Genomic DNA, 17,181 nt, shown 5'->3' on the forward strand with positions numbered 1-17,181 from the left:
ATTGCAACTGTAATAACACAATATAAATGCACGTTTTACTGTGACGTTCCAATAATTCATCAACAACTCAACACGAGTGTAAAAAATAAGTGAGGTAATGAGTCAGCCTGTCGCCCGGGGTGACATGTTCCTTCATCACCATGAACATACACTGTGGTTTATTTTGGCTCAGTCCTACACACACACACACACACACACACACACACACACACACAATATCAATTCATCCACCACTGAAAATAGACCCCAGCAGATTTACTTTTCTTTGCCTGAGGTGTGTTACACTACAACAAGCAGCTGTTGTAGGAAATTACCGAGCCTTTTTAAAACATCTGTGAGGTGTTGGTTTTGATGTTTTCAGTCTTACTCTTGAACTTGGCACTGAGAAAGCTGGTGTGAGCTTTTCATGGGACAACGGCTGCCTAATTAAAATTCTACTGGACAAAAACAGAAAGTTCTCAGTGGTGGTTTCTAGTGTTTTGATACTCAACTCAGAGTTTATTGACAGTGGCACAAAATATCAGTGTTAAAAGGAAGACTTGTGTGATTGCATCATCTTGTTGGTTTCAGTCCTCATGAAGACAGGCAGGAGTGGTACACAGAGGTGTTCTTATATGTGGCGTTCTAATCCAGGAAGCGGTCCAGCTTCCTCTGGATGTTTTCGAAGGCATCTCTGCCCAGGTAGTCGGCCTGTCCAGCCTCCCACAGCCTGCGATGCTCCAGCTGCTCTCGCTCTCTGTCTGCAGCCCTCTGCCCCGACCAGGAGGGAGAATAACAAATCAGCCTTCAAAGAGAATTTATCCCGGGGAGCATCAGACTCTCTTTTCAGGGCTGAATTTGAGGTTCTAGTCTCAAGCTCTCATCTTTTTGCACAAACAGAATAAGCAGTTCAAAATCTGTAGGTTTTCATTTTTCTCTCACACTCATCATCTGAACACTTTCAACTAAGATGAGTCTGATTAGTATTACATTCATCATCGTCTCTTCAGCCCTGGACAGAAGGCATTTTCTGATAAGGTGCCATTTGTAAAGACTTTATTAAAGGTTAACAAATCATTAACTAATGCATAATATATGCTTAAGTAATAAAGCAATAACAACAAGGGATTATATTTATAATGAACAATAATTAGACTTTATTATACTTAAATAAAGCCATTAGTTGCAATTTATAAACCATTCTCAAATGGCTCTATGTTAGGAAATGGTACATTTTGGGATTTGGATGCCACTGTGTGTCAAAATTAGAGAGTGTACCATTGTTGATTGCTCTGTCAACATCATAGTATTATTGCACTTAAGATGAAGATGAGCTTGTAAGTGAAGCCATATGTGCTTTACATGGAAAGGCAGTTTGGAAAAGCTGGGATTTGACTTTGAGGACTGTGTGGAATGCTACAGTCACGGGGCTGGAGCTACGGAGGAGTGTTACCCAGAACATGTTTAGATAGAAAACCTGGAGTCAGCAGGAATGATCACAACGTCTGTGCTGTCAGGCAGGGAACTCAAGTGATGCCTCATGTGAAAATACAGATCACATTCAAATTCATGAAGATAAAGATGTATCTTGTTATCTTGTGTCGCAGCACAACTCATATATTTTCCCCAGTTAATCACTTAGTTTGCTGGATGGCTCTAAATATTGTAAGAGCCTTGACCAGTGGTGGAGAGTAACTGGCTGCATTTACTCAAGTGCTTTGCTTAAAGGTCCCATATTGTCTAAATGTAGATGTCCATGTGTTTGTGATCATAAAGCAGGTCTAGGTTCTATATTATTACTGTGAAAGTATCAAAGCTCACTGCTCTCAGCTATGCCCCAAGCCCCACCCACCTGGACCCACCATCCAGCCTAGGATTTGGTTTCTTTGAGCGTTTACCTGAAATCTGCTGTATTTTTATTAGATCACTCAGAAAACCATCAGCCTGTTATTATTATTATTATTATTATTAAACACTCAAATATGGGACCTTTAAGTATAACTTTTGATACTTTATACTTCTACTTTGTTACACTCCAGAGGAGTACTTGTACTTTTTACTTCACTACAGCTGCTAGCTACTGCTCACATCACATTTGATGTGTAAAACATATGATGAATTCATAAATGGACATAAATATACACAATGCTGGGACCATCTCACGGTGCCTCTGTTACTGAATTCGTCCAGAAGAGTCCCAGAATCTATCCAGCCGCTATCAGGTGGCTACACTGTTCATCTCTTATTGGAAGATTTCCCACCAAGCTGCTCCTTGGTGGGCAAAGTTAGTTTTAGTCTTTGGCATTTTATCAAAGAACCAGATATTTTCTAACACACTTGTTTATCTTTGTGTACTTTGTACCACAAGAGTTTAAAGTGCTCCAATTCTCAGTCATCTATCATTGTTTATTAGAAAATAAGATGGACATAGAACCCTGGACCCCTGAAATAACCCCTCCCACTTTGAAACTCTACTAAATTGCACAAATGAGTTTCAACATATCTAATACTATCAGATGACATGATGAATGTATGTTAATGCAGGAGAAGCAGGGGGATACAGGAGCCAGAGTGAGGAGAGGTTTACGTACAGGATGCGTCCCAGCGTCTGCAGTGTCCTGGCTGTCCTCCAACCCCGCTGCACCCAAATCCTGGATCTCTGTCCTCTCACATGATCCGGACTCTTCCTCAACCTCTGCGTCATCTTGGTAGGAGGACTGAGGACAGAGAAGTCATGTTACTCATCAGTGCACTGCAGCTCATGTTGTACACTGATGTAACTAAAGGAGGGACATCATAGCATCAGAGTGATGTTGGAACAGCCGCAGTCTCGCTGTGGAGAGCTTGATGGCTGTTGTCACACTGGAGTGTGTGTGTGTGTGTCTGTTCAGGCTAATCTTACAAGCTTGTATAAACACAATGCATCAAGCTGGGATGAATGAAACAAATGACAGAAATGCAATGAGAAGCTCAGAGGCCTGTGGCAGATAATGGGCTCTGTGTCCCTGTGTTCTTCATTTCTGCTGGAGTCAAAAGCAGTCAAGCAGAAATACTCATAAATTAACAGTCTCATCTACTGGAACTAACAAGAGGCACTCAAGCTGCCTAATAACCCACCATAACAATCACCATGATATATCATAAACACCAGCAGCTATGCTAATAAGTCCATTCATTAAGCTAATTAATGGATTGATTAGCAAATATTTCTAATGACTACGTCCTCCGCTTCACAGTAAATGTGTGACTTCAAATTAAAGGGATAGTTGGGGTTATTTGGCGTGGGGTTGTGTGAGGTAGTCATGCATAGTCAGTAGGTGCACGTGTGCACAGGAATACAGTAGTTAGGTGGTTGAAAAACAATGCTGTGTTTGGTTGCTCCCAGAATATGTTTACATGCTTTAAAGGTCCCAGATTGTATAAGGATAGATGTCCATGTGTTTGTGATCATAAAGCAGGTCTAGGTTCTATATTAATACTGTGAAAGTATCAAAGCCTCAGTCCACAGAGAAATGCACACAGCCTGTATTCAGAAACTGAGCCTTAAAACCAGCCGTCAGGACTTCTGGAACTTTGTGATGTCACAACAAAGCAGTCAACAAAACACTGCAGGTCAGCTCACAGCTCCTCAGCATCAAAGAGACCCTGAAACTGCTTCATTCAGTGTTTTTACTGGATTGAAGCACCTGGTCTGTTTGTTCCAGAGAGGAGGAGACCTCTGTGGAGAACTGAGCGTCAGCATGAATCCCTTCAGATTTCTGTTTATCTGGTTGGAAAGCGTCATCAGCAGCGCTACAGTCAAAGCAGACCAGAGCCCGATGTGGTGAGAGCGTGTTGCTGAGACACTTAGGTCTGGAACGATTCTAATTTTCTGCTGAATTCTCTGTCTGTGAAAAATGCCTTTTCAGTGTCAGAATGTGTGGAAGATATGTTGCTCGTATCAAATTGATCCGGTCTTTACTTTCACATCCACTGCTCCCATTGGACTGAAACCTGCTGCTAGGCTCCTAAAGGGGCAGGGCAGTGGCCAAACTCATGTGACACAGATACAGGAAATGGTCACGCCCAACACAATGACAGAATGACACAATGGCTGGAAGTCAAGCTAGCTTCCAGAGCCAGTAGTAGTGCCCAGTGGGCAGTAAATTACAAGATAAATGCAAACAGGTGTCATCAGATCCTTCATGGGACCAGGAAGAGTCCTAGTTGATCCAACGTCTTCTCTTTAGGAGTCGTGGAGGCCACTGTGCTCTTGGGAGCATTCAGTGCAGCAGAAATTCTGCTATATGGATGTTCTGTATTTGTTTGGGTACTATATGTATCAAAATCTCTAAATAGACACTGTGTGTATACTTTGTACACTGTATCTATGTACTGTGTATCTATGGAGCAGTGCAAACCTGACGCTGTCTCTGTGTAGTTCACAGGCTTGAGCCTGTCCTCCCAGCATGGGATTGAAATTGTATGTCCCACAAAGAGCTTAAACAAGCAGTCAGCTAAGTGATTAATTGATCAAACATTAATGAGCAATAATTGTGATAAGTGATTAATCGTTTCAGGCAATCTTCAAGCAGCGAGGCTGTGTCTGATCAGGGCCTGACTGCAGGTAATGCACAGTGGCAGCTTCCTCTCCTTTGTCCACCATAAAACCAAAACAATGAGCTAAAAGAGGTTAAAAAGCTGAGGAGAACTGCAGAGCTGGTGATTATTCTCTGTTGGTTTGTTCACTATGAGCAACATCTTGCTGATAGAAGAGTATTGATTGATTACAACTTCAGAGTGAGGAGTTATGGTTTCTGAAAAGCTGAATTGTGTTTTTATTTACTTCAATACAAACTCATGTAGCAAGAGGCTTCCCAATGTGGGAGAATAATGTTTCCATTATGTTTTCTATGGTTGAGGTCCTCTGCTCTCAAGAATATGTCTATACACACAAACACACAAACACACATTCAAGATACCTCAGCCATAAACAACTAACAGTGGCTCAGAAGAAGAGACGTGATCAGACAATAGTTTGGTGTCTCAGTTTACCGTCTTCGGTTCAGCCGGTGGATGAAGCTCCTCAGCTGGGGGTGAAAAGTGTGCGAGCAGTGACTTGGAGCTGTCCAAGTTTTCTTTAAACGGCATCTTGGCTTCCGGTTCTCGGATCTGTAAAACAAGAGGATGTTGAGTGCTGGGACAACAACCAAGACCAGGGCTGGGCAGCCATGTGTGGTGTCTGGCTGCCAGTCTGCATGTTTATGTTGCAGCCAGCTTATGTAGCTGATTAGCAAACCGTCAGCTAGAGAGGGGAAGTCATCAGTGAAACGTACCGCTGGAGTGTTTGGAGGGAAATCCTGCAGAGCTTCTGCCAAACATGGCCGACTTCCTACTCTACAGTTCAGCAACACTGACACTGCTGAAGATTTGAAATCATTGTAGACAGTAGGAACCACCAGTCAGTCAAACAACTACCTCTGATCACCATGAACACACACTGTGGTTTATTTTGACTCAGTCCCCCGCTAATGCCCCATTTGCTCCTTTTGGAGTTCTGATATCTGTTCGAAACTACAGGGCCGGTTGTTTTAGGGGATGACTGAACCTTTTAAAGAATGAAACTATGTTTGTGAGGTTTGTAAATATTCACCTGTTCAGGAGGAACCACTGAGCTTAGATCCACAAACAGAGTCCGGCCTGTATCTGTCCATCACAACCTTTCAGGTACATTATTCTATATTTCTCTCTCATTAAGCTCCAGTGGCAGTTGAAAAGCCAGAGAATGTGCTTGTTTCTGTTATTGTGTAAAATGCAGATGAAGATCATATTCAAATATTGACAAATAAATGTGCTGGCTTTAGTTAATGTCTAAATTAAAATAAGCAAAGTGCAGAAAATGAACAGACCTGAGTCTGAGGACGTTTTACTTTATATTTCATAAAATATTTGCGTCTCAGTGTGGTGAGTTCTCATGTCAGAGAGACGCTGCTACCTGCTGCTGCTGTGGTTTCTCCCAGTCTTCACTGGGCTGCTTCCCTGGTGCAGGGGGTGTTGTGTGACTGAGGTATTCCTTCCACCACAGAGTCACAAACCGTTCCATGGTGTGTGAGGTGTCGTCGTCCCTCTGGCTGCTGCAGCTCCAGGGTTTCATTGGTCCGAGGAAATGGACGATCTTTGCATTGTGGCCAAACCTGCAGGAACCAAAACCATTCGATCTGTACCTATTTCATTTGGTTTACATGAAGATATATCAGTCAATTACACACTAATTCAATGGAAGGATGCAAATGAATTCAAATAGAGCTCATCCTGAAGGTTTTCTGTACACATACAGAGACGGAGGAAAATAGAGAGCGACTGGAGGAATTACTGCCTCCTGCAGCCAGCCGGTCACAACCTCCCCTTCCTGAGTTACAGCATTAAACAATGACCCGAAGTGTTTTTGCAGAACATAATGATGTCACAGTGATGTTGACCTTTGACCTTTTGGGTATAAAATGTCATCACGTCATTATTTTATCCTCTTATAGATATCTGTGTTAAATTGTGCCTTAATTTGTGTATGAACTATGAGTTATGGCCAAAAACATGTTTTGTCACACTGACCTTTGACCTTTGACCTTTGACAACCAAATTCTAATCAGTTCATCCTTCAGTGCAGGTGAATGTTTGTGGCAGGTATTCCTTGAGGAGTTCCTGCATTCACAAGGCCAAAACTTTTGTAAAGTCACCATGACCTTGACCTTTGACCTTTGACAACGAAACTCTAATCGGTTCCTCCTTGAGTTCCCTGTGAGTTATGATGTCAGTCTGAAGATGAAATGCCACAACTAACATTTACAGTCAATGTAGTTTTAATAGAAAACACTTTCATTTTAAAAGACTTTGCTGGAAAAAATCTGTGCATATTATGGAGCCAAAATCTGTAACCATACTACAAAAAGATGGTGCTTATATATATGTAAATATTCTACCACCTTCTGTCAGCAAAATGACCCTGTAACCCTGACCCTACCTGCCGTCTGAGTAGAAAATCAAAGCATATGATAGTTCTTACAGTAGATGTAAAGTATGTACTTGTAGCATGTAAATATTCTAGCTCTTCTATCTGTAACCATAATGTGTGTATTATGTAGTGCATCTGTGCCATGGATGGATGGGTAACTAATCATCACAAATCATAACTAAGGCACTAATCCACAAACAGAACTGAGGTGTATCCTCCCTCCTCTGAGTGTAACGAAAAACAGCCACAGGTGGCGCTGACTCACTCACCGTTGGAAAGCAGGGAGGTAGCTGTAGACGGAGCTGGCACTGAGGTTGTAGACAAACGGCAGGTGTTTACTGATGTCCTCAACGGGCCAGCCACTGAAGAAAGAGTTCAACAGGCCCTGATCCCCTCCTGACAGTGAGCAGACACAGCAGGGGGGGAGAAAAATGCATGTATGTATGTCCTGTGCTCAAAGAAAGGATCATTCTATCAGGATGTCCCTACTCAAATCTTGATTCCAGCCCCTGGAAGACAAACAGAAAGTGTGACTCTGTGTTTACTGATGGAACATATGGGTTCCATAAGAAGCTGCAGTCATAGTCATCAAATCCTCAGTAATGAAAACAACAGTCTAACAATGTGGTGCTTAACCAAAGAAAATCCAACTTTTCCTCTGGTAACAGAAGCACCACATGATAAAGGCCATAACAAAGCTGAATGTGGGTTACGGGAGGTTACACTGTAATACGCCCTCTGAGCCGCGCTGCATCTTCAGGGCTGACTGGAGGCTGCAGTGAATCACTATTGGAAAGTGACTAGACGGGCCAGTTGTTATATATATATCTATATATAGAGATTGTGAATGTGTTTTTCCAGCTGTAAGATGTAAAGCAAAGACCAACGGCAGCCCAGCGAAAGCTGCAGACAGGGTTCGTATTTGATTCAGAACAAACACTGATTGTCGTGGCGACTGGAAAAGGCAGGCCTCAGTGACAGAGGCAATACTGGAGACTGTTTATGACAGGTTGTCAAAGCTGTTAAGCATTGCTCAGTTTTCCTGTGCTGTCAGCTGTCGCAACAACGGATCATTGTCAGAGACAGACACAGGTGTGAGCTACGAGATCAGAACTGTGGACAAACACATCTCCTCTCCTCCGCTTCTCATTTCATATGAACACATTCAGCCGTCAGTATTCAGAGCCCACAGGCGTCCCCTGCTTGTTAGTCTGCTCATGCAGTCATGTGTTACCATCAAAGCTGCCGTGCTGCAGGGCGTGATCCACCAGCCTGGCGTGGGTGTGGAGAGACGGTCTGAGGACAAACACGCCCGAGTTGAAGCAGTCGGGCCAGCCGGGATCAGGAGCCGCCGACAGCTCATCTCTCTCAAACAGCTCGTCCACGTTACACAGAACCTGAGAGGAAACAGCCAATCAGAGGTCAGACGGGTTCGTCTGAGTGCTGCGCTGGTACATGAGTGGCTGTGAGCATATAGGTGTGTGTGTGTGTGTGTGTGAGTGTGTGTTTCCTTCCTACAGTGTGGATAAATGGAATCCAGTCTGTCCAGGTCAACATCTCCAACATCAGTGCTTTAACTTCCTAATATAAGCGATCCCTTCCCTTCATAAATCTTACAGGTTTGCAGAATGTTTCAGGGCTTCAATGATTTCGATTTCCCAACAATTGATCAAAATGGGTTCAACAATTGGAGGTGCCATGTGACAAATGCTATAAAATCACTGCAGGGTAATTAAGTCCCGTGGGCTCCCAGTATATCATTTAAAAAGATAATTCTTTAAAACAGTGCTGTTCTGTCCACTTCTCCTGTTTGTATTGGATGAAAAAACACAGCTATTGATTTGCTTTTGTGATTTTTATGAATCTGCCTATTGTCTCTAGTATAAGGGTTGGTGGTGACGGTCCCTTTAAAAGAGCTTCAGCCGTTGTTATCTTTAAAAGACAAGAGGTTATAATACGTCCTCAGAGCAGCATTCTGTCTCTTGTTGTCCTAGTCCTTTATATATTTTAGTTTTTAGTTAGTTATTGTGTATAAGACAATGCATGTTGAATACGTTCCCTCTCCCCCCCTACATGTCACGCAGCATGTACTCGTACCATGTGCCTGTGAAGGAATTTCTCTCTCTTCGTTCACGAGTCTCTACACACGGGGTCAGTGACAGTTTACTGTGGCTCACTGTGGACCTGCAGCTGAGTGAGCGGAGCAGCCCAGCTCACAGCAGGGCGCCTCATCAGAGGTGGAGGGAGATGCAGACAGTCCCAGGGACAGAGAGTATGCACTGTCCTTACCAGGAAAGACAAAGGAGATCCTCCATGTGAGTTAGGTCAGACGTGAGATCCTGATCAGATTCAGGTAGAATCGTGACCCATGTCTGTGAGAAATACAGAATGGCCTTATTTGGGAAAATAAATGGTGACACGCTTGCACTAGATCACCTAGTAATGTCTGTAACTGCCCATTGCCTGTGTCCTTGATGCATAAAGCTGTAATAAAGCTTGGTTTTAGTGGGTATACTACAACCAGTGCACACATTAGTGTTGCCACCTTCTATGTGAAGATTTTCTGAGAATGTGCTAATAAGCCAACAACCAAAATATGAAGGAGGTAGCACATTTCGTCTAATACTGACTTATAACTAATGTTTGGTTGAGTTTATGTGCACAACCAGCACCATGGTAACATGTTGTGCTTAGTAAATGAACAGTGTTACATACATACACTCATACACATGACTCGGCTCTGCACCTTCTTCTCTGTAAACGTGTAGGCTATGTTTATGAATTATACAGGACAGACCCCTGTGGTTGTTTATGTGGGCATATTAATAAGCCTTTTTCTTTATTCCAGTAGCCACAGTGAGAGAGAGAGACAGGAACGTCAGGGAGAGAGAGGGGATGACGCAGCAGAAGCCCATGGGATGGATTCGAACCTGTACAACATTATTCACAGCACCCATCTAAAGGGTAGTTCCAGCTGATTAAACTCTTATTTTTGCAGTTTTGTCCATCATGAACAGAAACACAGTCCCTGATGTTTGGCTGAAGGTAACACACAGTGCGAGGCTACAGCTGTGCTAATGACAGAAAATCTTCAACAGCTGCCATGTTTTTAGAATAAATTCCCTCAGTGCATTTCACTGCTGCATCACTCGGGAGACAGTAACACAAACATAACTTTGGAAAATGCCAACTTCATTTGACCGACTCATACTGTACTCATACTCATACTGAAGCCTCATATCATATCTGGTTGAACTTTAAAAAGCATTTTTGAACACAAAGACTGGGTTCTGTCAACCATCCCCTGACCTTGGAGAGAAGAAATGAGGAATCACCTCAATGCCAGAACGAACAGGGAAAATGAAACAGACACCAACAACAGCGTGCATATGGGCATGTGAGGGCAGTATTAAGTATTAACCCTAGCACTAAGCTCTGTCCAGACAGAATGACATGAAGCCTCTGAAGAAGTTTAACGGTGCATTAAGTGTATTTAGTCAGAATTAGTGTCAGAGTTCTTGAGCTGTGGAGAAAAACGTGTTTTGTTGTCAGTTCATCCTTGGATCCAAAGGAATGATTGTACCAAAGTTGAAGAACGTGTTCCTGAGATAACAGGGACCTTCAGCCCGACGGTTGCAGGGACTGGTGTGATGTGGATTCTCTCTCCACACCTCCCACCACTGCTGCCCAGCGGTCTACGACAGCAGGCCCGTGGCTCTCCTGTAGCAGACAGCAATGGTAGGAGGTGCTGAGAGAGAATCTGTGCCATCACATCACATCACAGCACCGCTGCTGCTTTGCTTTGTGTTGATGAACAGACAAGATGAAAACTTAATGCCTCCAGCCACAGCTGATTATGTCTTATTTGATTGGTGTGATTTACTAAAAAGTAATAACAAACCTTTTATAACTTGCAAAACAATGGCAAAGATGACATCTGCTCCAGATCCAGCACAGTAGTGACACTTGGTGGTGTTAGACTGGTGATCACACAATTCATGTGCACGTATGACTCAGCCGCTATCTCTGTTGACTGAGCTCGGCTTCAAACGCGTGTGTCTTCTAACATGAGAACATGTTTGCTCTGACTCAACAGAGAGAAGCCTCAGTGACAACATCCTCTAAGACATGTCCTCTAACATCAGAGCCGCTATTGATTTCAATAAGAACACGATTGGCTTTGTTGACCCACGCTGAGACGTTGGCCAACAGTTCAGAGCACGGATGGATGAACTTTAAATGTTGACTCTGGTTCTAACCTCTGCTTTCATCAGCGAGTCAGTTCACGTGCTTTACAGCAATTTGTGCAATATCTGCCGAGGCACAGGGTTGTTTGTGTTTGTTTCTAGGAATGAATCCTCTGAGGAGCGATCAAAGCTGTGGATTGAACTGTGTAAAACACAATGAAGGAATAATCTGTCTTTAAGGTAAGAAGCTTACGTATGTAATTGCTGCTCTTGGTTGTTAGAAGCATGAAAGCTTTCAGACACTGGTATTCTCCTACTACACTGCTAGAGATACTTTTGGTACCATAAACGTTTCTGGTGCCTCTTTTTCTAATAAGGAATCCTTTATTAATAAATCATTTCACCAAGATTATCTCAGAACACCTATGCTATTAGAATGATGTAGTCAACATACTGTATATTACTGTATGTTCAGTGGACTCACGAGTGTGTCAGCATCTAGAAAGACACACTTGCTGTACTGGCTCAGAGTCCAGCAGTGGATCTTGGTGAAGGTGATGCCGAGCTCAGGACGTCCCAGCAGGGACAGGTGGAAACAGTCCTCACTGTCCATCACGTCCACCACGATGACCTCATCAAACACGCTCTCGAGGGCGAGCCTGTTGGATAAGGGTTTATACAGGTGAATATACAGTACGGCGAGGAGACAGTCACTGTTGCCAGGGGACAAGAGGTTATATAACAGTAGGAAAAAGTTGTTAAACAGCAGCAGAAATTGATGAGGGTAAAAGCTGAAAGAAATCAATAAATAATGTAACAGGACAAAATGACATTGAAGCTCAGAGAATTTCTACATAGAACAAATGTAAGACCTGCTGAGGGAAAGCCTTGGATCTTTAACCGTGTTGTTGTCCTGCAAGTTGAACAGCCGCAGTACTAGAGCACCTCATAAGTAAATGACAGCACTGTTCAAATGAACAATTAACACTCAGCAGCATCCCAAAGAGCAGCAGGAAGAGTGGCAGAGTTTGTGTCCAGGCAACCACGTGCACTATGAATGTGATGGGAACTCACGGCATCACGAGTTCAGCTGCATCGGCCTGGATACCTGTAATGTTAGAACGAAATGCAGGTCCTGGTTTGGCAGACGATCTTTTGGCCTGATCGCCCACCCCTGGCCTGCAGTAATGAACTCTACTGAGGGCTAGAAACAAACTATCAGCAGCAGCTTAGGTTCATTCACTTCACGTGTACATGTGGCAGCTTCTGTAACTTAGCTCTTATTAGCAGCACAGGAAAAAGTTGGTTGCTGCTGATAGGCTCAGAGGCAATTGTTAAGACTGACAGTCCATATCAGGGAATCTAGGAAGCTTTTCCACACCTACCTTGACTGTTGTGAGACATTTGGTGTGACCATGACGACGATGCTGCGAGTGGTCCCGTGCCGCCGTAAACTCTTGGCCACCACGGTGGCGCCCATGCAGTAGGAGTCTGTGGTGGCCAGGGTGACGTAGGCCTCGCCAGCTAGAGAATGGTCAAGACGGCAGAATTAGACTGAGGCAGGTATTTGTGTCTCTCAGGACTGATTTGAAGGTTTGTGTCACCGATCAGGTTCTCGTGTCCTCGGCGTCATGGAGCAATATCATAGAGCAATATCATGGAGCAATATCATGGAGGAATGTCATGGAGCAATATCATAGAGCAATATCATGGAGGAATGTCATGGAGCAATGCTGGAAGGCCGTTCATCTGTGGCACAGTCAAAACTGTTGGGAAAGAACTTCTTGTCACACTTTATTCTACGGGGCTTTAATTTTCAAATACTGTAGAAGTCTATCATGTTTTAACAAAATGCAACACCCCCCCTTCTTCTACCACACTTGGTTTAGTCTTCTGCCACCCCTCCAGAAATCAGCTTGGACTCCCCCACATTCGGTTTGACAGCATGGACAAGTGGAGGGAGAGTGGGTGGACGGGTGTTTCAGGAAATGTGTCACAGCTGTGTTGCATTCAGGTGATCTCCCACCTGTACTAACGCTGAAGCGTAAGCTCGAAGGAGCTTTTTGAAAGTTCTCAGCCAACATTAGACCCAGCAGCTGTTTACTCACCCGTCTAGAAGAGTTCTGCATCAAACTTCATCCCTTTACTCACTACCCTCTTCTCTTGCTTCTCTTTCTGTCCCTGCTTTTCTTCTTCTGAAGTTAGCATGCTAACCAGCTAGCTCGGACCCAGTCAGCTGGTCTCACTGCTTTCTAATACAGAGTCAATGTGGCATCCAGTCTGCCTTGAAGAAGCCGCACTGCTGATGTGGACAGATGTTAATACTAACCTTATGCAGCTATAGCTCCTTTAATCAGGCTCCCACACCCACTGAGGATCTGAGCACATACTCTAGCTGCAGATTTGTGTGTGGCAGTGAGATGTGTGTGCAGGAGGATCTGGATCCAGTGTCTGTCTTTGCCAGCACCAGGCCGAGCAGCTTCTTGTATCCAAGCAAAAATGGGAAATCTGTGAGTTCTCCTTTTGTATCAAGCTGCAAAATGGTGGAGCTTAAGCTAGCAGGCTGCCCCGCCCACAGGACAGAAACCGGCAGCGGGCTGTGCATTTATATAAATAACTCCCGGTGCACGAACACTTGCCATTATAAATAGACACTGCTGCCCTGACCTGGAATTCATGTTACTTCAATTCAATGCATTTACTTTCCGAGAGAATTTAGATCTGCGCTGTGCATATCCCTCTAGATGCTAATTCTAAGATAGCGTTAGCACAGCTGCATGACAACATGAACAGTAGCATGTCTGCACAGCCAGAGAGTGTTTTCATTGTAGCGGGGGCCTGTCTGACCACCTCTCGCTCTGTATATTCAGTTCTTTACAAGCAAGGAAGGAAACCTGCTGAGACCAGAACCAATCTGAGAACACAGCCTCCGGACGATGTTCCCGCCTCCAGCATCGCCTTCAGGTCACAGACTGGGATATATTTGCAAGCCAGAGAATGCAGGCAGACCCAAGAACTGCACTGGGGGAATATACCCCCACAGTTCTGGATCACATTAATTACTGTGTGGACAATGTCACCAGCAGGAGGCTGATCCGTGTGTTTCCGAACCAGAAGCCATGATATCAAAGCAGGGACACGGCTGAATGTAGCAGTGCTGGGTCTGCACTGAGGAGAAGCACATTGAGACACTTTTCAGATATTCAACTAACCCACAACAGCTGTGGGAGGGAATCAAGTTGATCAGGGACTCCCTCTGCAACCAGCTGTGCCACTCAAGCCAAGGAACTGAATTACTGCACATGAGGTTTGACAGAGGAAACGAAGACCAGTGTCAGACGCTGCCTGCGATACGTCCGGAGCAGATGGTGAGGTGGGCCGTGTCCTGAAAGGTTGCACAGATCAGCTTCAAGCTAAACAACAAACTAGTTTTTACTCTGATGTTCGTCTGTGTTCTATAATAGAAGGGTTTTTGGAGGGGTGTATTTGATTTGCTGTAGAGTTCAAGTATCAGCAGCCTCTCTCCAGAATTGCACACTCCACCTTTAACACATCCCTTCTTAAAGACCCCAGATTTGCATTAATTAATTTAATTAATGTTACATTAAATTATTTCCTGGAAATAAAACATTCAGCTGGAAATAAAGTCATCTCCAACTCTCCTGTGGGAAACAGGAAACAAACAGGAAATTAAGAGGAAAAATAATCTTATTTTCTGTTTATTAAAGAGAGAAAGAAAAGGAACAAGAAGCCAAATTGAAAAAAACAAAAAAAACATCAATACAACCCAACAGCAGAAACCAAGGATGGCTTCAGAAAATATAAGTTTCAACTAAATGAATGAAACTAAATGAATAGACTTAAACTAGAAAACTTTCTACCATAATAATAAATCTGAAAAAAATACATGACAAGTCACAACAATCTGGAGCATTGAGGGCTCAGCAGGGAAGCCCACACACTCACCTGAGGAGGTGAAAAACAACAACAGCCATCACTCATTTCTCAACAGCATTGACTCAGCACAGCTATGGTGAAGACCGAAGCAGCACAACGCAGGAACCATCATCACTGGAAAGATCACAGCTCATCCAGTGTAAAGTGCTCCACATTGTTCACTTCACTGGGCAAAACCAAATTAAAATCAGAAACCTGTTCACATTGTTCACAAAATAACCTCGACCCAGTCAGCCCTCCGCCTGGGCTGCCCCCTCCCCCTGCCTACGAAGAGACGCATCAACAATCAGACTGAACAATAAGAACAATAGATTCCTCCTCGTGGCTCTGACTATCACCAAGAAAACCATCCTCGTGAGTTAGAAATAAAGGAACACCGTAGATATTACATCTTTGAAAAACATCTCTATGGAAACTGTTTCCATCTGTATCCAACGGTCCACACCTGATCATAACACCTTTACCTCTGTGTCAGTATGAACGCCTTCATGAGAACCAGCTCTACACACAACACAGATAACAAGAATAAAAGGAGGAGGAAAAAAGAAGAAGTCGTTAAACAATTTATTGTTAATTCTAACTTATTTATAATTTCATTTATTCACTAAAGGTTATCATTGTTTTTAAAGAGATTTCTTGGGCATTGATGCCTTTATTGGATAGGACAGTAGAGAGAGGGCAGAGAGACGGAGAAGGACATGCAGGAAAGAGTCGGGCCAGTCGGGAGTCGAACCAGCAACTCGCCTGCTCATGTGGTTTATTATTAATATTATTGATCTTTTTTGTTCTCCTGTGTTTCCCCTGAGCTCACCAACCCCTGCTCTCCTTTTTATTATTTATTTCTCTTACTGTAAGAGTGGGTCACACACACACACACACACACACACACACACACTTGTTGTGTTGCCCTGACAATTTTTTCTATCTCACAACAACAACAACAACAATAATAATAATGCTAATAGAGCTGATGTAGGATATTGCTTTGAATTATTAAGTCCTGGAGAAGTTGGTCTTGGCTTCATTTCACTGTCTCCTCACATGAATTGATCAGTTAATCTGCCTCATGTTCCTCATTAATGCCTCAAGTTGCTCATAAACATGTAGCTATCAATGAATCATCATTAATGGGATTAATCACTGGGCTGCTCCATTTAACATTCAGGTGACCCGTCAACTAGTGTGTAGCATCAGCTGCAGTGCAGTCACACAAGTAGCCACTGTGGCTGTTTTTGTGTATTTATTTCCATTAAGGCTTCACTATAGGGGAAACCGGTTTCATGTGACACATTCGTCGTGGCAGAGTGGCGTTTTCCTGGCATGAAGTCAGCTGCAGAGGTATGTAACCTTTTGTCTGCAGCCGCCTCGGGGCTGCGTGTAGCGTTACACTTCACTTGGCACGCAGGGCAGAGAGTGGAGGAGTCCATTCTGATTTCAACTCACACTGAGGCACTGCAGTGTTTTTATCATTGAACAACTCAGAGAGAGAGAAACCAGCCGCTCCCAAGGTTCAGAGCTGCAACAGTGGGGCAGTTTCTGGAAGCTGGATTTTTATTCATCAAATTGAATGAACCTGTGTCGAGGTCGACCTGCGTAGAGGTCAACCAGCAGTCTCCTCAAGACAACTGTAAACTGTACATGTTCAAATCTAGATCATTCATATGAAATAAAGTCACCGACCTGACATTTTGATGCCTTAAATCCTCTTCACTTCTCCCCAGGAGAGAAACAGCTGAACCTTCACAGACGCTCTTGAAGGTGTAGTCAATCACACGGGCCCAGATCACAGTCGCATCCTCACACCAGCTGCTGCTGGAACCTTTCCTAAATACTGAGAAGATGAATTAGTGTGTGACGCTGCACGTGAAGTCACATGAAGTCTGTTTTTAACAGCAGAGAGAGAGAGAGAGAGAGAGTGTGTGTGTGTGTGTGTGTCTGCTTATCTGTTTGTTCAACTGGTCATTCAACCAGTAGAAAGTTAGCTTTACCTTGTGTTGTGCAAGGCCCCCCTTTCAAATACACTGCATGGTCTTCCTCAGTGATTGGCCTCTGCAGAGTTGTCATGGAGAT

The 17,181-nt window shown here is 43.7% G+C and overlaps 1 protein-coding gene across 2 annotated transcripts; it reads right to left on the reverse strand.

Annotated features, from left to right (window-relative positions):
• Positions 1-468: 468 nt before the first annotated feature.
• On the reverse strand, positions 469-16,944 carry gyg2 (glycogenin 2). 2 transcript variants are annotated; one of them, XM_071463779.1, is made up of 9 exons: positions 16,792-16,944; positions 12,540-12,678; positions 11,639-11,813; positions 8,202-8,364; positions 7,237-7,363; positions 5,954-6,152; positions 5,014-5,130; positions 2,571-2,696; positions 469-750 (listed from the first exon to the last, which is right to left on the reverse strand). In XM_071463779.1, the coding sequence occupies exons 1-9, from the start codon at positions 16,796-16,798 to the stop codon at positions 625-627; spliced, it is 1,179 nt and encodes a 392-aa protein (XP_071319880.1). In that variant the 5' UTR covers positions 16,799-16,944; the 3' UTR covers positions 469-624. The 2 variants fall into 2 exon arrangements, with proteins under 2 accessions (XP_071319880.1, XP_071319881.1); XM_071463780.1 differs by lacking the exon at positions 16,792-16,944 and adding an exon at positions 13,484-13,502.
• Positions 16,945-17,181: the final 237 nt, after the last annotated feature.

Source organism: Trachinotus anak, unplaced genomic scaffold (genome assembly GCF_046630095.1).
Source record: "Trachinotus anak isolate AG129_WGS33_773 ecotype Australia unplaced genomic scaffold, CSIRO_AGI_Tana_v1 ptg000026l, whole genome shotgun sequence".
Classification (NCBI taxonomy): domain Eukaryota; kingdom Metazoa; phylum Chordata; class Actinopteri; order Carangiformes; family Carangidae; genus Trachinotus; species Trachinotus anak.

Coding starts and splice junctions, on each gene's coding strand:
- gyg2 (XM_071463779.1), bottom strand. Junction 11,814..12,539: donor AATGTCTCACAACAGTCAAG/GTAGGTGTGGAA, acceptor CTTATCCAACAG/GCTCGCCCTCGAGAGCGTGT. Junction 751..2,570: donor CAGACGCTGGGACGCATCCT/GTACGTAAACCT, acceptor TGGTCGGGGCAG/AGGGCTGCAGACAGAGAGCG.